This window comes from Gossypium raimondii, chromosome 9 (genome assembly GCF_025698545.1).
Source record: "Gossypium raimondii isolate GPD5lz chromosome 9, ASM2569854v1, whole genome shotgun sequence".
Classification (NCBI taxonomy): Eukaryota; Viridiplantae; Streptophyta; class Magnoliopsida; order Malvales; family Malvaceae; genus Gossypium; species Gossypium raimondii.
In genome coordinates this window covers 35,105,926-35,128,349 of record NC_068573.1, presented here as the reverse complement: position 1 = coordinate 35,128,349, position 22,424 = coordinate 35,105,926, and the positions used below count along the sequence as shown (strand labels likewise).

The 22,424-nt window shown below is 32.7% G+C and overlaps 1 protein-coding gene across 2 annotated transcripts; it reads left to right on the top strand.

Annotated features, from left to right (window-relative positions):
* The first annotated feature begins 13,333 nt into the window (after positions 1-13,333).
* Positions 13,334-21,668, top strand: LOC105799250 (serine/threonine-protein kinase Nek5). Of its 2 annotated transcripts, XM_012629699.2 has the most exons (14): positions 13,334-13,992; positions 14,076-14,142; positions 14,234-14,299; positions 14,438-14,484; positions 14,593-14,638; positions 14,737-14,817; positions 14,895-14,937; positions 15,087-15,136; positions 16,240-16,321; positions 16,413-16,462; positions 16,898-16,971; positions 17,364-17,415; positions 17,499-18,122; positions 18,205-21,668. In XM_012629699.2, exons 1-14 carry the CDS (start codon positions 13,889-13,891, stop codon positions 21,316-21,318), a joined length of 4,500 nt encoding a protein of 1,499 aa, XP_012485153.1. In that variant the 5' UTR covers positions 13,334-13,888; the 3' UTR covers positions 21,319-21,668. The 2 variants fall into 2 exon arrangements, with proteins under 2 accessions (XP_012485153.1, XP_012485159.1); XM_012629705.2 differs by lacking the exons at positions 13,334-13,992; positions 14,076-14,142; positions 14,234-14,299; positions 14,438-14,484 and having other exon boundaries at positions 14,613-14,638; positions 14,895-14,977.
* Positions 21,669-22,424: the final 756 nt, after the last annotated feature.

Here is a 22,424-nt window from a genome sequence, read left to right as displayed (position 1 = left end):
CCAACAATACTCCCAAGTCAATTCTCATGAGTAATAGATTTTAATAAATTTATATATTTATATCATTATTATCTATGGTTAACTTAAACCAAAATAGAATTTAAATTCAGTACCTACAATTACTTAAATTCAACTCATAAAACACAACTCTTCCTCATTATCAACATTTTTATACTTCATCATCATACCAACTTTTGCTTTCTTATATCTCCCACCATCACCACCTTCAACTTCTTGGAAGCATCATCCAAGTACATTTCTTAATTTTGACTTTAACTCAAAATATCACCAAATATCATTCCCATCTTTTCCTATTAGATTCTATTCCATTTCATGATCTAATTTTTCAAAATAATAAAAGTAGAGCAATGGATTTTTAGTACAAATTTAAAACATCAACTATCACTTTTCTTAACCGTGATCGACCTTTAACTAATGTTGGTGGTTGATAGCAGTAACGAGACGTGGCATACAAATTCATATTTTGTTTATTATACAAATTATTAAAAATGATTATCAAAATAATTGATTACAAACCGGCGCATACACATATACTAGATTATAGCCTAAACAACAAATTCCGTTGCATTAGAGTTTATGCAATGGTTGTGTAATAAATTCAAAAGCAACACTTATTTCATTTTTAATTGTTAAATGTAATATTTATTTGAAGAAAAATATTTTTTTAAAGTAATGGTTTGTTTTATGGTTACATACAATATTTACTCGAAATCACCATTATTGCAACATTACGAGAGCATTGCCTAAAAGCAAAAGAAACATTTTTCACTTTTAAATAACAATTATTTTAATTTTTACAATAAATGCAATGTTGGTTTGAAATAATAGTCAACACTTTTATATTTATTGCAATGCTATATTTTGCATAAATTAAAAGGCAACATTTTTCTTTCAAATAACATTTTATTTGTCATTGGCTTTTAGCCACAAATCTTTATAAATAAATGCTACAACTTTTTTAAGAAAACCCATGCTTTCTGCAACAATATTCTTACATAAAAGAAATGGTAAATTATTAAAATAATCACTTTTATTTATCTCTGGTTACATTTTAGTCATTTATATTTGAAATGTTACGTTTTAGTCACTTACATTATTATGTTGTAACATTTTAGTCACTCGGCCATTAATTGTCATTAACGGTGTAACGGCCAGCTGACGTCATTTCAAACTAAAATTTTAGGTTAAATTATATAATTGGTCCCTATATTTTTTTCGTTTTGAGCAATTTAATTTTTTTCTTTTATATTCTTTTAACTTTCTTTATTTTTCATTCTCTCCTCCTTACCATTTCTTTTAACATAGTTTTCTACGTTTTAAATTTGCTAAAACTAGTCTTTTTACTTTTTTTTGAACAATTTTTTCTTCTTTTTCTTTATTTTCATTCTCTTCTTTCCTTTTATTTTCTCTCTTCTCATATTCTTCACTACAAAATATAATTTTTGCCCACCAAATAAACCAAGTCATTGTTTATTTTACATGATTCCTAAATTGAATTTCACTCGAAATGGAATACTAACCTTTCTTAATCAAATCTCAATTTGAATATAACCTAATTTTGAATCTAAGATTGGATCTAACTAATCAATATAAAAAGTCATACCATTAATCAAATCTAGACATAAATTAAATTCTTTATATTCAAAACAATTTTTTTGTTTCTAAATTTTTACAGAATCGTGTAGATTATTCATTTCCTTTTATTTTCTGACGAATAAAATTAAGCAAATGATAAAATTGATCTAAACATTCTTGGATATTCCCAAGTAAGCTTGATTGGAAGTCAAGCATGGATGAATTGAAGAGAGAAAGGGAGCATGGAACCAAATTGGTTTGGGTAAAGTTGAGGGTAAGTTTCGTATGGTGGTTGTTTTAGTCGTTGAGAGTGTAGAGCTCGTTTGAAGAATCCATGAAACAACCTAGTCTCGAGAGGGCGAGAATGTTGTAGGTAAAATAGATAAGGTGCTCGTGGGGGTTGGTTATGAGGTTGAGGGAACGGGCTTAGAAAATTGTGTTGAGGGTGTGGATTCCCATAAGTCACGGTTGGTGAGTTCTTCGAGTGAGTCGAGCTTGTGGACTAGGACATTGGGAGATCCAAACTGGTTCATTAAAGCGGTGATAAACGATGAGAGTTTGTAATTGTGGGGTGAGAATATGTGAACCAAGTTTTATTTTAGTTTCATCTTTTGCCTTTTCTTTTTTCATAAACATAAAAAAAAACTACATTAAAAGAAATGGAGAATGGAAGAAAATAGAGGGAGAAGCGAAAAGAATGGAAAATAAAGAAAAAAAGCTAAAAGAACATACAATAAAAAAATTAATTGCTCAAAATGAAAAAATATGGGAACAATTATATAATTTAACATAAAATTTTTGTTTAAAATGATGATATAACGTGCTACATCACTTATCGTTACACTTTTAACATCAATTAATGACGCAGGACTAAATATTACAACACGATAACGTAAATGATTAAAATGTAAGATGAGGTAAACTAAAGTGACTATTTTAATAATTTACCCTAAAAGAAATAAAAAAATAGTCAGAACAAACGAAACAAAACAAACATTCAATCTAAACCTAAGTCGAAACATTCAAAAATACTCCCATCACATATAATAATTAAAAATATTTTTAATTTCTATTTAAACCCACATAAAAGAAACAAAGTCTAAAATAGTTTTATGTTTCTTCAAAACAAAGATGACAAGCAACATTCTACCAAATTTCAAGTCTTCTCATTCCCTCAGGTAAATTTTCATTTTTTCATTGCCATCATGCTATACAGATATTTAAATAAAAACAATTTCAACATGTTGAATAAAATTTATCAATAACTAATGAAAATAGAAAATTATTTACCTCCATAAAATCAGATAAATGATGCTCTTAAGTAAAAAAAAAAAAAAAGTGAAATATTACGATGTTAATTCATTTTCAAGTTGTAAACTAGATAAAAGTGAAGCATAGTTGAAAATGATGGTGTTCCACCGATATCCCTAAAAGATCAAGCATTCAAGGAAAAGGATCAAACATAGATGATGAGATAACCAAGCTAAGATTACATTGTCACAAGCCCATGTAGAGACTTCTGGCTTGTGTTTGTAAATCTTCTTCCTCCTTTTGTGCACTTGCTCTTGCTGAAGTTTTTGAGCACTATCGGAAGCTGCCCTTTCATTGTGTTTGTCTTTGTATTTCGTCAAGCTTGGCCTTAATATTTCAATTAATATGAATTATTTAAAAGTGATTTGAATAAATAAATAATGTAACTTTTGTATCTTCATCCAATGCTCTCCCTTCCTATAGTTTATGAATTGCAATAAACATCTGGATCTGTAAAGGCTGTTCAGTACTCTGTTTTAAAGCAAATATCTATTGGCAAGTGATCCTAACCACTACATTACATATACTTTTTACATGTTAAGCTATTTCATTTCTTTAATCATTATTTTATCTACCTAACCTCATTTTACTTGTTTCTCTAATTATTCACTAACTATCTGCCATCTCATCTCTGCTAATGCTTCTGAGGTCCATTTTCTTTGAGCTTCACATTGACTTGGCCAGCTTGTTGTCTTTGTTAGTGCGATGCCCTTTCAATTGTTAATTCGACTAAAAAAATTTATTTCGAGTCAAGTTAATTTTTACAACTTGAAAAAATCCAAAACAATAAATTTGAGGAGCTTAACAAGTAAATTCTTAAATCAAATTTATCATATTAAAGTATATTTTTTTCTCTTATTTTGCTTTCAAAGAGATTTTAAATATATGTGTTCTAACTTGAAATTAGTTATATTATAACTAAATTTTAAATTGATATGTTTAATTTAACTTGAACAATTTCAATCAACTCGACTCGATTAAAAAAAATTCAAATCTAGTTAGGAAGGTAAAATAATATTCATCTACACAACTAACTTGAAAACTTTTTACTTGATTCGATCGAATATTCACCTTTACCAATAATCTTCGTCAATGCATGACGGAGGGTGCTCATTTAGGGCTTGTGTAGAGTTAAGGTTTGAGGGCTTAGCCTTTGGGCTTTGTGCCCTTGCTTGTTTGTACTGCCTTTTACTTATCTGAACCAAAGCAAAAGAAAGAATCTGTGTCCTACCTTGACAAATTGATATGCTTATACTCCACCAGGGCTTACTTCTCAAAAAGACATACTCAACTCAGAATTCATCTCAATTATGACAATATTAATTTAATTGGTGCACAATTTTGTAACAATTCCAACCCCATTTTCCCTCTATTGGCCACCCATGCTCACTTTTTTCCTTTACTACTACACTTGTACATATACATGCTCACTCTCAACTACAATTCCTTTTATTACATCACCAAATCTGAATAGCTAAACCTAAACCTACACAATTCATACTTACCTCTTTTAATTTTGGTATTATTTGATAACTTTAAAATTAAGTGTGAATAAAATTAAATGTTAAATTTGAATTATGAAATTTGTTTAGTATGTTACTTAAAATCGAATATAATTAAATTATTTGATAATTTTAAATTTTAAATTATTTTAAACATTTAATGTCATTTTATTCTTAAATAATATTTTACACATATTAAAAATTTGGAAAAACAATTATATTCTTAATAAATATAAATTATATTCCTCCCTTGCAACCTTTTGGCGGAATGTTACCCAAATCTTCTCTCTCTCTCCCATTCAGCTGCTCGAAGTTTGCATGGGATGGAACTTGTTTGGCAACCCTCCCTTAGCCTTAAGCATATATTAGGATTAATAAATTACGCATTTCAACCTTAAAATATCACAACCTCTCCGAATTGTTTAGCCATTATACCCCATACCTTAATTTAAGCCCCTTCTTACATTATGGGAAATTTGCACCTTATATCCCTCTTAACTCTTTCTTACTCTAAATTAATCCTCACCCATTGATACACATTAGAGATGGCAAATGGGCGGGCTCAAGCAAGCTCAGATCGGGCTTACTTCGGGCTTGAATTTTTTTGGGTTCTGACTTTCTCGGGCTCAAATTTTCTTGGGCTTGAGCCTTTTCAGACTTGGATTTTTCAGATTCGGGCTTGGATCGAGTCAGACGAGCTCTGATGGATTCAAATAATTTTGAATTTTATAAGTTATAAATAATTTAATTTTGAATGTAATAATTAATTTTAGCTTTATACGATGACAATGCAATTTAAAATTTTCTTATAACAAACATAAATTATATATATTTAATAAATGTATTTTATATAAAATAATTAAAGTGCTTATTTTATGTAAAACTTATTATTTTATAATATTATATGAATTAAAGAAAATATCTTTTATCGTCCATTATTATATTATATTGACAATTGAATAACTTTTATCTTTCTTATTAAATTTATAAACCAAATACTCATATTCTAAAATATTTATTCAAAAACTCAAATATATTATACTAAGCCTAAACTCAAATAATATATTCATTATTACCAAACTCAAAATAAACTAATTATAGCCCAAATGTCAAGTCCAAAATAAAAAGAAATTAAACCCAATCTGTAAAAGTTAATGCTCAATTCAAAATCTAATCTAAAATGATATTTCATGTATTGTTAATTATAATTATAAATATATATTTTAATATACTAAATTACATATAACTATTGATGTTATATCTTTTATTATAATCAATAATATAATAATAGTTATTACATTAATACTTATAAAATATATCATTTCATTATATAATACTATATCACATATTATAATGTACAGAATACATAATATATTAATTATTATCATATATTATTGTTTATTATCCTGGTAGAAATATGCTCTAAGTCCCTATATTTTTCCTACATTCGAAAGTTATGTTGGAAAAATTCGGTTTAGAAAACGGTTTTTAGTCATAGTGGAAAATTAAAGATTTTGAAAACTAAGTCGGTTTCTGATATTTATAGTAGTAATTTTTTTGCGAAAAGTACATGTCCTTTGAGCGAGACGGATCTGTATTGTTCCCGTCTTTCAACCAAACAATCTTGTAACCTCCCAAATTTGACCTAGACGTTATGGTCAAATTGGGAAGGCTACATTGACCACTGGAATGACCTAATTAAACCTTCGTATTCTAATGTACTTTTAAACCATTAGACATGTACAAAAGCTAACGATAACAATTATAAATAATTTGTAATATAATAGCAGTTATATATAATAGTAGTACATTATATATTAATCATTATTATATAATATTGTTTGTTATTATCCTGATTTAAATATGCTCTAAGTCCCTATATTTTTTGTACATTTGAAAGTTAACACTCCTACTATAATATATAATGTTATATCATATCATATGGTATATAATATATTAGTAGTTTATATATATGCATTTATGATTAAACGTTATAATATTATGTAATATTATATCTTTTATTATAATCTATAATATAATGATAGTTATATATAATAGCAATACATTATACATTATATATTACATATTACATATTATTACATATTATATATTATTGTTTATTATTATACTAGTTGAAATATGTTGTAAGCCCTTATACTTTTCATACATTTGAAAGTTAACCCTTCTACTATATTATATAATGTTATATCATGTCATATATTAATAGTTTATATATATGCATCGATAATTAAACATTATAATATCACGTAATATTATATCGTTTATTATACTCTATATTATAATAGTTATATGTGTATTAATATTTTTAGTAATAGTTATAATTTATATTTTTAATAGTATATATTTCATTATTATTTTTGTATTAGTTATACTAATTTAGTATATTAGTTTAAGGTTAAGTTAGGTAATCGATTTCAGTTTGGTAATAGTTATATAATATATTATTATATTATCATTAAAGTTTAATTTTATATATTTTAATTATTAATTCTATATATTTATTATACATATACAATTATAGTATTAAAATATTTTATATTAAATTAATATTTTTTAAATTTATTTCACTTTATAATTTAACAGTCTTAAAGAAAATAAAGAAATATTATTTATTTATATTTTAAGTAATATATAAAATTATATTAATTATTAATATCTATTATGATCGTTTAGTTATAAAGTTGAGCTTTTTTGAGCTTTGAATCGAATCTATTTTGAACTCGAACCAAATTGGTCTTAAACTCGAATTTTTTTAGATTCAAATTTTTTTGAGTTGAGATATATAATAGACTAATCATTCCATATTCGGATGAACACGAACCAACTTTCGGACTTGGATTCTTCTAGCAGCTGTAATATATATATAACTTATCGTTTGAAAAGGTGATATCACCCACACCAATGTTTTGAGGTTCAACAAATTAGTTCCATTTCAAGTTTTCAACAAATGTAGTTGAGGAGGAGACCCTTTATTTAAATAAGTACATTGAATAAAGCATTAATACCATGTGACCTGCTTTTAATGCTTCTGTCCGTCTGTGAACTATACCCTTGCTTTTTTTTTTTTTGCTTTGCTTTAATTTGGTGCCTTTTGCAAGTGACTTCTAAATAATTTCTTTCTTTCTTTTTTCGTTTTTTTTTGTTAAGAAGAAATTGAAATGTTATATGCTTTTCCTAGACTTGTTCTAATAAATATGGTGGTATCAGATGATAACGTGCTCTACCTGTATTAGAGAAGAGGTGATGATGGAACTTCAACTCCTACCTCTAAACTTACATCGATCAATTGAAATGAAATATAACACCTCATACCTTGCCTAAAAGTTAAGATCAAGTCTGAAGTTTACATCAAATTATTTTAGAACAACCCAACCTTTAATTACTTGAAATTCAACCGTTAAAAAGTATGTAATTAGTTTATAAAAGGAACGATAAAATAACTAAAGGAATGACCGAGCTTCTACCACACCGTCCCACCTAAGTCTGTAGTTTACTTGTAATGCAAACAAACGGACTAAATGAGTTTGCAACTCGATGTGCAAACTTACATTTTCAATTAAATAGTAATATAACAGATGTGATTTCAGTTCATCTTTAGTCAGTAAATACTCAAAGTCAGATACAAAAACAGATGATATCAGATACAATTGTAGAATAGTTCAGATACAGATGCAGATTCATACCCCCAATCGCTACACACCATCTCCGTCCATCCCTACACACCATATAGGGTATCATGTATCTATCAATCCCTACACACCGCATAATGATTATGTGTCATGTTTCAGAATTATTGCAGTCAAGTTGCAGGATCAAAATGCGATAACTCACTAAAATTAGATATAAGTTTGTGGCTTAGCTACTAAGTTCGGCAGATTATTAAACTACCCACACTTCCTTCTTTTCATAATCCCAATCCAATGCAAATGTAGATTTAACAAATATCAAATATGCGTATACAAAAATACCAATTTAGATCATGTTCACGTAAAGCTATCACAGTTACTTTTCAGATCTAATGTCAACTATGCATATATAAATAACACATTATTCAGTAACAAATCATCAGATAACAGTCTCATTATCTAATTCAGACCATATGAACCTTATGATAAGCATACATTCGATATGAATGACGATTACAGCCTGAAGGAAAAATTCTAATTTTTCGAACCTGACTTGCCAACTTTGCCCCCTGCGAGCTCTGTCCCTCCACTATCGGTTCTCGCGCTTGCTTAACGGATAACATATGGCACAACCTTGCGGTTTGCTGATCAAATCGCAAGAACCGAACCCCTATCCTCGTTGGGAACTTGATCTTCATGCAAAACGTTGCGACCACCATTTTTGCCATCTTCATTATTGGTCGTCTAAAGATAACATTGTATACCATTGGGTGGTCTACCATGAAAAACTGTACATACTTTGTGGTTGTGTGCCTGCCATCCCCTAAGGTAACTAGCAGAGTGATCGAGCCCTTCACCTCAGCGGGATGGCTCGCGAAACTATACAAATGACTAGCCTTTGACAACGCTTGTTCCTTTAGGCCCATCTTTTGGTATGCATCCCAAGATAACACTTCAACTGCACTTCTACTGTCTACCAGTATCCTTTTAACCTCAAAATTTACAATTGTCGATAAGACAACCATCGGATCATTACCTTTATTGTCGCTGACCAATTCCTCATCATTATTATCGAACTCAACACTCCACCTTTCCTGTTGACGCGACCTATTGGGAGCGCTGACTAACATCATGCTTCTTATGTGTGTCTTGCTCTTTGCGCTCGAACTTACCCACTGTTCATCCGTACCAACAATCACATGAATGGTACCTTTAACTTTCTGCTTACCTTTAGGATCACCGTGCAAGGCTTGATCTTGCTGAGAACCACTCTAATTCACAAACTCTGCAAGCTCTCCATTTCGTACTGCCTTCTCTATTGCATCCTTCAAAGTGAAACAATCTCAGCCTTGTGTCCCATGTCATCTTAAAAGGCATATCTATCTCTTGAATTCAACCTTTTGGCAGTGCTCCTCACCAGAGATGGCTTGGGTAAGATACCAAGGCTTTTGACTTGGCTGAGAATGTAGGTACGGATGGCATTCAAGAGGGTATACGCTTCAAACCTACTATGGGGAATATACCTCCTAGTGTGCTCTAACTAAGATCCTTGGGGGACCTTAGGAGAATTACCTTGAGCTTGAGTTCTTTGCGGCCTATCATTTCTTACTCGCAACAATTGACCAGGAAGGCCTTGTCTACTACGAGGTCCTTCCCTATTCCTAGACTGCTTGTCTTCCCTTTAAAAGGTGCCACGGGTTGCCCTCTTGATTTTCTCCGCCTTTGTGAACTTGTGGGCTCGCTTATATGATTTTCTCAGCCAAACTTCGAGGTTTGTTATCTGTAAAGGAGTACTATAAATGATCATTCTGTACTCCTATTATAAAGGCATCAATGACCCACTAGTCTTTCTAATTCTTCATATTAAGGGTCGCTGCATGAAATCTTTTCACATAATCCTAAATGGACTTACCCTCTCTCAACTTTACCGACATCAACCTCATAGGTGTACTTATGATTACTCTATAGGCTCTAAATCTTCCTAAAAACATCTATCCTAACTACGAGAAACTTTGAATTAAACTATGAGGAAGGGATAGATGCCAATTATTGACACTTCCTTTAAGCATCATGGAAAAGGCCTTGCACTTGACTGCATCTAACGTCCCCAGTACATTCATGTAGTCGTTGTATTGCATCAAATGGACTCGCAGGTCCCTCTTTCCCTTGAACATATCCTTTGGGACCTTGAAGTCACATGACAAGTTCACTGCTGCAATCTCGGGAGCCAATGGATTGGCAGAATAAAATAGCCAATCTATGTCCTGAGATTTAGGGTGCAATGCCCTTACATCCCTCCGCAATTCGTCCATCTCATTCTAGTACTTTTTCACTTGTATGCCTGGGACCTCGTCCTGTGTATTCACGTTGTCATGAAAGCCAAAGTTGTCAGAATGCATATTTCTTCTCAGCTCCTCGTTCTACTTCAGCAGTTCTTACTGAAAAGCTTGTTGTTGCTCAAACCGCGCCTCCTGAGCGGCCATCTGCTCCCTCATAAACCTCATTTACTCTTGAATAGCAAAGAACTAATGTGAGGGTGCCTCTTGGCTAGGAGGAAGCGGCAACCCTTGACCAGTGAAAATATTAAGGCCTAAAGGACTAGAAAATCCTTGATAAAATGCATTGCCACAATTCTCTGATTTATCGGTAAGCCATCCGGCAAACAAGTCCGCTTCATTGTGCTGACCACCAGAACTTGATGCTTCAGCCTGTCCTGATGAAACATTGAAGGGGAAATTCTCATTTAGGTGAGCCACTCTATTCTAAAACCGAAGAAAAGAAAATCAAATTGAAGAAATCTGATGATTGGAGGTTCGTCTATGCTCACCGTACCAATTGTTGAGTAATTTTGTCTCGTATCTCATTAATGGGAACATTCAGGTATTTATACATACTATTACTATTTACAACATGGCCCCACTATTCCTAGGACCGACGTTTTGACCAGAACTTAGGCATGCTGGACACGCATTTCACTTTAGGTTGCTTGCTAGACCATGCGGTCTCCCTTTTGCAAGCTCCTTGTGTATATGCGAACTGAAACCACGACTTTTCCTTGGTTTGTGCGAGTTCTCCTTGCGAGCTAGGTCAACAAGCTCCTCTCGTTGTCTTTTCACGATTCGCCTCATACTTAATTATCTGGTGGGACCTATTCGGGTCGCGAGTAAACGACCTGGATCCTGTTTGGGATTTGGGCTGGTGATCACTAATGTATAATAGGGAGAAATCCAAAAATAGATTAAAAATTGGATATGCTAAACCAGAAAGTTGGTTATGTAGATACAAAAGATTTTCTTGCACCATATTGCAGGGTACAGTACCATTTGAGAGAGTGAAGCCAGACCTGAGTACTAAAGACGGCTCATGAACTCATTAATTTAACACATACAGAACTTTGAAATGTGGTTGAGAAGACATTTGTTGCTGTAAAAAAAACATTTTCAATATTAACAACACTATCTAAATATAGTCTAAAAAATAAGATTGGATTGTGTTAGCATATTGCATATTTTATAACTTCATTCATATGTGGAATTATGATAACCCATATTTTGAAGAGTGCATAGAAGATGAAAATCCTAAAATCTTAATGATATAGAGTCAAATCTCGATTCAGATGATAAATGAATTGGTCAAAGACCAACTGATTAATAATTATATGTTAAATGTTGAGAGGATAACCCAACAAATAAGGAATGTTAAAACAATTAGGCAAAATTGCATATGATGTTTATTTTTCTTATTATTTTTATCTGTAATTGTATTGTCTACTATTTTCTTGGCTAACATATTACATATGATGATTTTATGTTAATTTTGTTGCTTGTTTAGAATTTTTATTATTGATAATTTTTAATAGTAATTAATATATATTTTTAAAAATAGATTATGTAACTGTGTAATTATAATTTGTATTACTAAACACGACATAGGAAATTACGATTCCTTATAATTACAAGAGGATGAAACTATTACCCTAATAATTACATTTTCATCCAATTATTTTATGTTGTAGTCACATCCTAATTTATAATTCACTCCTTACCTGTTTCTTTCTCAATGGTTTTTCATTGAAAAATTTCTATCAAATAGTTGTTTTTTCTGCATCATACTTCCTTAACAGTTTGAAGTTAGTTAACGAAAAAAAATTTGAGGAGAAATGCTATGGGTTGCTGTTTCCTCAAAACAAAGAAGAAATGAGTGTGAGTGTGAGTGTGGGTGAACAAAAAGGAAGGGTTTGATAAAGTAAGTGGGTGAGTACGATGAAAGGAGAAGAGAAGAGAAAAAGGGTGAAGATAGGGAGAGAAAAAAAAATGAATCTTATCATTTTTTTAAAATCATAATTAAATTAAAATAATATGTAAATTAAAAATTAAATTTATATCATGTTATTTTTAGAATGGTCATATTTCCTTATCACAAAATTAATAATAATTAAAAGAATGTAATGATGAGAAGATTTTGGCTAGTGAATCTATTAATAGTATAGTTTAATGAAATTGTGCTTAATACATCGCTTGATTAACCAAACTGAAGGACATGTTCCAATAACCTAAAATTAGCCAATATTCTGTTACAAAGTTTACAAGGTTACATTTATTTGTAAAATCACCTCCTTAGTACCGACTAATTATAATATTTTAATTTATTTGTCATAAAATTTGACAAAACTTAAACATATTTAATTCACCTGCAATGTAATATAACGAGGGGTTGATGATAGAAAGCTGAACCTGAAAACAGTTGTTTATTTATTTATTTCAATGATTTAATTTTATACACTAATCATTGCTTTGGATTTTTCAAGTCACTGGAATTTTGCATCCTGTCGCATTCGCATTTTTAAAATAGATTTTATTTGTGGCATTCTTTTGTATTTTACGTTAAACTATTTTTATACATTAATTAACCAATTTTATAATGACATAAAACTTTTGGATTTTAATTATAAATAGTTTAAGGCTGACCATATATTATGTTTTTTTTTATGTGTAACGATATTGTTCTGTTTAATTAAAATTATTACAAAACTGAAGAATCCTTTTTCTTAAATATATATATATATATATATTAAGTTTGGATCAATCATACATTAATTCATTAAAAATAAAATTAGAGCATAATATCAAAATATAAATTAAATATTTTTAATTTAATAATATTATTTAAAAAAAAACATATTTAATTGCGGGAATTTATTTTCCTCCACTATACAAATTTATAGTATGTTTTGAAAATCTGTAACATGAAACGGAGATTATTTTGGAGTCCAACTGGTTCTGTTGTGTCGGCGTAGAGTATCGCTTAAATAAACAAAGAAAAATAAAAATTACTTCGGTTGACTACTAAGTTGGGGGATTCTGCTGTATTTACTTATTAATCATCTCTCTCTATTGACTTCCAAATAAGCAAAAAAAAAAAAAAAAAAAGAGAAAAGAAACTCTCTCTATTGCTTAAAGAATTCATAACTGAAGAAAAATAGATAAATAAATTCAGTTTTATTTCTTACTACAGAGTGAAGTGAATGAGAAAAGCTGTAGTGAAAATTCAGCAGCAATGAAAAGGAGGTTAGGATCTTAGGCGAAGATTTCGAAAGGAAAAATGGTGATATTTTTCAAAACGATTCGTTTGATTATTGATGAAATGCACTGGCAGGATTAGTGGTGAAGCGAAGAATCGGGCAATTATTTCGAGATCCGGAGAAAGAAATGTCTTAAAACCAAATTTTTGAATTTTTTCCAAAACGCTTCTTAGCTGCTCCTTTTTTTTTCCTTTGAAATTATGTAATTTTGATTTGAAAAAAAAAAGAAGGAGAAATAGGGTAAAGGGTTTATGGCAATGGAGTCGAGAATGGAGCGATACGAGATAATGGAACAGATCGGCCGTGGTGCTTTCGGCGCTGCCATTCTCGTCCATCATAAATCCGAGAAGAAAAAGTATTTTTTTTTCCTGATTTCTCAAGTTTTGAACTTTTAGCAATGTGTAATTTGTTTGATCGATTTTATTTTTCGAATTTCAGTTATGTGTTGAAGAAGATCAGATTGGCGCGGCAAACGGAGCGTTGTAGGAGTTCTGCACATCAAGAAGTTAGTTGTTATTTCCTGTTAAATAATTTAATCTGTTATAGAGAATTTAAATTTCCAATTTGTAATTTACTTTCAATTTTGTGGAACGTAGATGGCCCTTATTTCGCGAATTCGACACCCTTACATTGTTAAATTTAAGGAAGCCTGGGTTGAGAAAGTAAGTTACCGTGCTACATTTTTGTATTTTTGCTAGGATTCTCGAATCAAAATCTACTTTTACTTGTAGCTTGTTGAGTACGTGACTGCCTTTTGTTTTCTTCCCCTGTTGATTTTGAGTTTTTTGATTGTAATGTAGGGTTGCTATGTTTGCATTGTTACTGGGTACTGTGAAGGTGGCGATATGTGAGTTTCCGTATTTGCATGAGAACTTTGATTTGAATTTTTTTTGTGTTTAGATTTCTGCAAAATTTGCAATATGTTAATATTGTTCTGTTTTACTGTTTCTAACAGGGCCGAATTGATGAAAAGATCAAATGGGATCTATTTCCCTGAGGAGGTAATCTAATTTCTCTATACCTACTGAATTTTTACAAGTTAGTTTCTTCTTAGGTTATGGCTTACAAGTTAACACTGATGATTGTGAACTTTGTGCAGAAACTCTGCAAGTGGTTTGCACAGCTACTTCTGGCAGTTGAATATCTGCATTCAAATTTTGTTCTTCATCGGGACATAAAGGTATGAATGTGTTAATTTATATTGGTCTTTCTATTAACTTAATGTTTCATGGACTGACTTTAGCACTATTTTGGTAGTGTTCCAATATCTTTCTTACCAAAGATCAAGATGTCCGCCTTGGTGAGTTTGCCTTTTCCCTTTTCTTCTCGGTTTCTTACAGGTTCTCTCTTTCTCTTTGTTTCTATATTGAGTTATATTAGATATCCTACCTGATTGTCTGTTCTGTGATTGTTAATCCTAAATTTCCTTTCTGGTCTGTGCTGCTTTAGGGGATTTTGGGCTTGCTAAAACTCTGAAGGCAGATGATTTGGCTTCCTCGGTATGTACTTTGTAATGAAATTATTCTTTTATATACATTTTCTTTTTAATCTTTTTTCAACCATGTCCGAGGATGGAAAACCATTTTTTTGGGGTCATTTTTCTCTACAATTTCAGTTGGGTAATAAATAAGCTTATGCTACAAAGCTTGAAATAGAGTTGTGTTCCATATTTGTGTTCTGTTGGCTGATTCCACAATTTCCTTTAATACTCTTATGGCAAAAATCTTGGATGACGGTAGCAAATTGTTCATAGAGTAGATAATTCATAACATAATACATATTCCACTCTACCCGGGTTAGCTGTCGCAGTCTAACATGTTCTGGAAAAATAATATGATTTGTTAAATGAACATGCTAAGTGTGTTCCAAGCTTGCAGTTAAACTTGGTGCTACTTTTAGTTTTTATCTACTGAGAACAAATTGTTACTAATTGCCAAGTAAAAATTATAATAATACCATTTTGATTAAGATAAATAATCACAATCATTTTTCTTCAAGGAAAGAATTAAACAGAAAAAGAATCATTTATTGATACCTTAGTATTTTTGGGGATAGATGGCTTCATTACTGAGGAATTGAAAAAATATGCATGTATGCGTCTTCTGGTTACTTAGTTAAAGTGGGTTAAATTTGATTATAGTGATGCATTTAACATTTTTAATGGTCTTGTATTAATAATTTAATGTAAAAGAGGCTAAACATTGTGCGAGGATTACATAGTGGAGTACTGTAAATCAACTGTCACTCATATGTTGTATCAATTATAAATGTCCAAAGACATAAAATTCTTTTATAACTGTACCTATTGGGTTAGATTTGTACTCCTCAATCCCCACCCTCATACTTGATACATTTGGACAAAGGCAGTAGGGAGGAGGGAGTTGAAACCTGCTTCTTGAGCCTCAAATGCTGGCGTACGAGTATGAGAACAACCACTAGTCTAAAACTTAGTATTCTCAGGCCCTTATATTGACTTTCAGTTATTACAAAACTTATTTACCTTTGATATAGTTTTTCGTTTTGTGTATTTATTCTTATGTTAGAATGTGATGATTTTTTTTAGTTCTAGTGCTAGTTAATAATTGTTTACTACATGTCTCAGGTGGTTGGAACACCCAATTACATGTGTCCTGAGCTGCTTGCAGATATCCCTTATGGTTTTAAGTCTGATATCTGGTCTCTGGGTATGTCTTTTCTTGAGTGTTTGACATGTACAAGTATTTCTTTTTTCTTTTTTCTTCTCTTATTTTGGCGGAATTGCTTCTTGTTCAACAGGGTGCTGTATGTATGAGATGGCTGCTCGTCGTCCTGCTTTTAAAGCTTTGGTAAGAATTCTGTCAGTTCTTTGGTTGAATCTTTTACTTGTATTCCGGAATGAGTTTACAGTTATATCCCATTTTGACAAATAGCACAAATTTCATTTGATGTTATATTAACAAGGAAATTATAAAATGTATTTTTTTCTTTAAATCTTCTCGTGGAAGTTTTTTCCATTGCCAAATGTAATGAAACTTTCTCAGTAGTTATCTGAATTGGATTTGAGTAGTAGCAACTTTGCTACATTTATAACAGTTTTCCATGAATTCTTTGATGCACTTGTAAGCAGTGCTTTCAAAATACTTAATATTATCTTCTTGTCTGGTGTGATGTGATGTCCTTTGATAGGTTTTCCACAAGCTACTAATTTTGTGCCTCCGCTAACCATGTAAATTATACAAATATAATTCTGATCCAACTAATTTTTATCAAACTTGTTCTAGGACATGGCAGGGTTGATAAGCAAGATAAACCGTTCCTCTATTGGCCCTTTGCCTTCTTGCTACTCTCCATCGTTGTAAGTCTAATATGAACTTTAGAGTTCAGTCTTGTAGGTTTTCATGATGACTTGAGTATTCTCTTTGATTTTTCATGCTCTATCTGTGCTTTCTACCCTTGCTCATTTCCTCATTTTGCTAAGTATTCTTTCATTCATTATGTTTCAATTAAGTGCGGATCTCTTAATCATATTCTTTATTACATGTCGAGGAATTTTGAAACTGGTTTCTTGGGAACTCTTCTTTCCTCTCTTTTATACAGCACAGAAAAGTGAATTTTCGTTTAAAATCCCAAGGGACTAAGTAATCTGTATTTGGGTGGTAACGCTTAACATGATTAATGCTGTAAACCTTTTCAAGTAATCAACTCCTCACTATGTGATGGTTAATCTGTTTAATGTTACACACACAGGAAAACAATTATCAAGGGCATGCTAAGAAAGAATCCAGAGCATCGACCAAGTGTAAGAGTTTCTTTTTGCTTGATTCTAAGGCTTCTCCACATGCAGGACTTCGATGTAACATTTTGGGTTTTCACCTTGATTAGGCATCAGAGCTTCTGAAGCACCCTTATGTGCAGCCTTATATTGATAAGTATTGTCCATCATTCAGCAACCTTTCAAAGAACTGCTGCTTGGATAAGCATGTTACTACCAGTCGTGGTATTAGGAAAAATATGGCCGAGAGTCAGAATAGTAATAGCTCATGTAGCGATAAAGATAGTTTGCTTTCCAGTTACAGAAACACTGCCACAAGGGTTCCAGATAGCAATAATAAGGCCACTGCCTCAGATTCAAATCCCAAGGGAGAAGAGATTTGCCCCGTTATTTCAGCTGGTGAAGTTGATGAAAAAGGAATGATGAAACCTTCTTATGTGGCGCAGGAATCTAATGTGCAATCAAAGCAACCAAAAAACATCAAAAGTATGGTGACGGCTTTGAGAGAAGGGAAAGTAAGAGAAAGTGGTTCCCCTATGAGAGGTAGCCGTACAAAAGCTGTAGGTGGATTGACTCAGAGAAATAATATAGAGGCATCACCCAAAGTTCTCAAACCTCCTTGTCCAGCTCCAGGTTCAAAATTCAATGCAAATACACCCACTGTTGCTTCAGCAAAATTACCATTAGATTCTGCTAAAAGGATGCCAGCAGGATCACACCTTTTGAAGCACCAGGTATGATTGCCACTTAGTGGTTCAATTTTAATCTATTTTTTTATTGGTATCCTCACTTATTTTGCAAGATTCTTCTCTCCAGTTACCTGTAATTGAATCCTCCCCTAAGACTAAACCTAGAAATGAAGGGACTCCTCCACTTGCACCTTGGAAGCATGTTGCTGAAGATAGTCTACCTTCTAAGCACAGAACTACTCCTTCCAACCTTGCAAGAAGATCATCTATTACAGGAAAAATGAAACATGCTGGAACTGATGTTTCAAATGGGGCAAGTAGCAGAAGCAAGTTAGGATCTACAGAAATAAACCAGGAGTGTGAGGCTATTTCTCGCCAACCGCCGAACACTTACTTTTCAAATGCTTCTAGGGAGGTAAAACAAGAGGCTGAGACTGAGATAGCTCTAAGTCAATCTACCAAGGGGGTGCAAACAGATAACAGCAATTCTGTCTCTTCTTCAATCTCAATTCAAGCATTTGAGATTTGTGATGATGCAATAACCCAGTTTATTGACATGACAGAACAGACACAAGATCATGGGATAATCACTGACATCAAGAACTTGGAATTGCATCCACCATGCAGCTCACCTGCTCTGAAATCAGAGATGCCTGAGGTTCTGTTGAGAGAAAGCTACAGGTATGATCATGAATCTGTCATATGTTCAACTGAAGAATCTGATCCAGCGAAGGCTCATTTCACTTCAGTTGATGAAAAATTCAGTCCAAGTGCCCCTTTAGGCCTTCCGGTCCTGATTTCTGAAGAAAATTTTGTTCATAAAGATGATACAGCTGCAAGCAGGATAGTTAGTAGGGATGGTGCTCCTTTAAGCCGGACATCTAGTAGGGATGATATTCCTTCAAGCCAGATAAGTAGAACGGATGATGCTCCTATAAGTAGCCCTAGTAGTAGGGATGATGCCCCTGTGAGCACCTCAAGTACCTGGGATGATGCTCCTATAAGCAGGCCTAGTAGCGGTGATGATGCCCCTATAAGCAGGTTAAGTATGGGGGAAAATGCTCCTGTAAGTGGAGCAACTGCTGGTGAAGATTACCCCTTTAGCAGGCCAAGTAGAAGTGTTGATGCCCCTATAAGCAGGTTAAGTATTGGGGAAAATGCCCCTGTAAGTGGACCAACTGCTGGTGAAGATTGTCCCGTTAGCAGGCCAAGTAGCAATAATGATGCCCCTATGAGCTGTTTAAGTATTAGGGATGATGCCCATACAAGCAGGTTAAGCATTGTGGAAAGTTTCCCTGTAAACGGACTGACTGCCGGGGAAGATTGCCCCACTATCAGGACTGATGAAACCATGGCAAGCAGATGTAGTAGTGGTTATGACAAGTTCACTGTAATGGAACTTCTCTCATCAGTTGCGGAAACTTTGCCTTGCACCTCATCAATTTCATGTAGCCCGAAGAATTCACAACCAGATAAAGAAACAAATGTGCATGATTCAATAGTTGGAACACCAGCTATGACTTCTTGTCCTCCAACATCTGATGAAGTTATACATGTTAAGAGGCACAGTAGCTTCTGTGTTGGCAGTGAGAAGCCAGCAGTCAAAAAAGTAGAAACCGGTGATCGAAGTGTGGATGTTGGGAAACTCATAAATGTTGCGAGGAATGAATTGTATATGAGAAACATGACTAGTTCACTGACTCTTACATCAAGTTGCACTGAAGCTTCAAGTTCAACATCAAATGATTATTCTGGTCTCACGGAAATGGATGTGAGGAACTCCATTCCCTCTGGTGTTAAAGAAACGGATACTAGGTGCTGTGTTTCCTCATCTCGAGGACTTATAGATGATGTGAGGGATGAATTGGATATGAGAACCATGACTAGCCCAGTGACCCTTGTGTCAAGTTGCTCTGAAGCTTTAAGCTCAGCACCAAATGTTTCGGATTATTCTGGTGTTGAAGAAACGGATGTTAGGAACTCTATTTGCTCTGCTGTTGAAGAAATGGGTATTAGTAACTCAGCTTCTTCATCCCCAAAACTTGTAAATGAAGCAAGGGATGAACTATATATGAGAAACACGACTAGTCCAGTGACCATTACATCAAGTTTCTCTGAAGCTTTAAGTTCAACACCAAATGTTTCAGATTATTCTGGTGTAGAAGAAATGGATTTTAGGAACTCTGTTCCCTCCGGTGTTAAAGATATGGATATTGGATCTGCTGAACTGATAGATGTTACGAGGGATGAATTGGATATGAGAAACACGACTAGTCCAGTGACCAATACATTAAGTTTCTGTGGAGCTCTAAGTTCAACACCAAATATTTTGGATTATTCTGGTGTCGAAGAAATGTCCATTACCTCTGGTGTTCAAGAAATGATTATTGTGAACTCTATTTCCTCGTCTCCAGAACCCATGAATGTTGTGAGGGATGAATTAGATATGAGAAACAGGATTAGTCCAGTGACCCTTGCAGCAAGCTGCTATGAAGCTTTAAGTTCAACATCAAATGTTTCATATTATTCTTGTGTTAAAGAGGTGGATGTTAGGAACTCCATGCCCTCCACTTTTAAAGAAATGGATATTGGGAACTCCATTTCCTCATCTCCAGAACCCACAAATGTTGCGAGGGATGAATTGGATGTAAGAAACATGACTAGTTCAGTGACCCTTGCATCAAGCTGCTCTGAAGCTTTAAGTTCAACACCAAATGTTTTGGATTATTCTGGTGTTAAAGAAATGGATTGTAGGAACTCCATGCCCTCCGTTGTTAAAGAAATGGATACCGGCAACTCCTTTTCCTCATCTCCAGAACCCATCAATGTTGTGAGAGATGAATTGGATATGAGAAACATGACACGTCCGGTGACCCTTGCATCAAGTTGCTCTGAAGCTTTAATTTCAACACCAAATGTTTCAGATTATTGTGGTGGTAAAGAAAGGGATATTAGGAACTCAACTTCCTCCCCGGAGGCTGTGAAGCCCGGATCTTGTGTGACAGAAGATGAGAAACCAGGAAAGGAAACTCTGGATGTCAATTCTTATAGGCAAAGGGCAGAGGCACTTGAAGGGCTTCTTGAATTGTCTGCAGAGCTACTGCAGCAAAACAGATTACAAGAGCTGTCCATAGTTTTGAAGCCTTTCGGGAAAGATAAGGTGTCTCCACGGGAGACAGCTATCTGGCTATCCAAGAGTATGAAAGGAATGATGATAGGCGATTACGGACGGAATTCATGAAGTATTATTATTATTATTATTCCTGGTGTTCTTTTTCTCATATATTTACACTGCTGCTGTCATTGTTAGCGTTTTTAGATAACGTGCTTACCTCCTCCTATCACCTCATACTGTAATTCTTTCAATGCATTTTGTCATTGTACATAGTTGAAAATACAAATGTACGAATATGCTATGTAGAAGACGTTGAATGCAAATCAAAGTGAAACGATTGCAATTGGATCCGCTTGCAGTGGATGTTTCGGGTCTGTACGATTTGTTTTCTAAAAACTGCTTGTAAGACATTCACTGTTGGTTCTCATCTCATCTTTGAGTTACGATTTGACTAATCCAGATTGAAATTGGGTTGAGTTTGGATCCAAGTTTTTAGGTTTGACATGATAGCTAATGATACTGATAGAGATAGATGATTCACATAGACTCTTTTCATAAAATGTTTTTTGGAAAACATGAAGATTTTTCTAAAATACTTGTAAATTTTCTAATGTTTAGATGATGGAATGTAGAATGGTTTTTTTCTGGAGAAACTACATTCTTTTCCAATTAGATACTGAAATATTAATTGTAAAAATATTTATTAATACAATGTTATTGTCTTAATATTATTATTTTATATGGTAATATTTTAATAGTAAAATTTGATACTAAAATATTACCTATAATATATATAAGTTTGGTGAAATTTTGAACATATCGTGTATTACATTACTAATTATTATCATGTGATAATTAAAAAGTAAGATTAATTAACTATTAATTAATGTGATATCATATTAATATTAAATTAATTAATTTAGTCATATATTTTACATATTTATTGAAAAATAACACTATAAAATCATGGTGACAACTATAGCGAAAACTTTTAAAATGATTTGTTTTAGCCCTTAGATCAAAATGAATCAATCTAAACCTTAGATCTAAAATTTAATCTACCTCACTAAAATAAAGAGCACAACATCTAATTTTCTTCTTTTTTTCTCTCCATGTAATACAAGTTTTAGGAACAATTTTTTGAATACTATCTTATTTCAGAATTTTTGAAGAAAAAATTGGAAGCAAATTTACAACATAATGGAAAGTAAGAGATTAGGTTTAATCTTAAT

Excerpts from the sequence above, each read along its gene's own strand:
- LOC105799250 (XM_012629699.2), top strand. The coding sequence starts at position 13,889 with ATGGCAATGGAGTCGAGAATGGAGCGATACGAGATAATGGAACAGATC. Across the intron at positions 14,639-14,736 it reads GGATCTATTTCCCTGAGGAG|AAACTCTGCAAGTGGTTTGC; the intron begins GTAATCTAATTT and ends AACTTTGTGCAG. Across the intron at positions 16,972-17,363 it reads TCTTGCTACTCTCCATCGTT|GAAAACAATTATCAAGGGCA; the intron begins GTAAGTCTAATA and ends TTACACACACAG.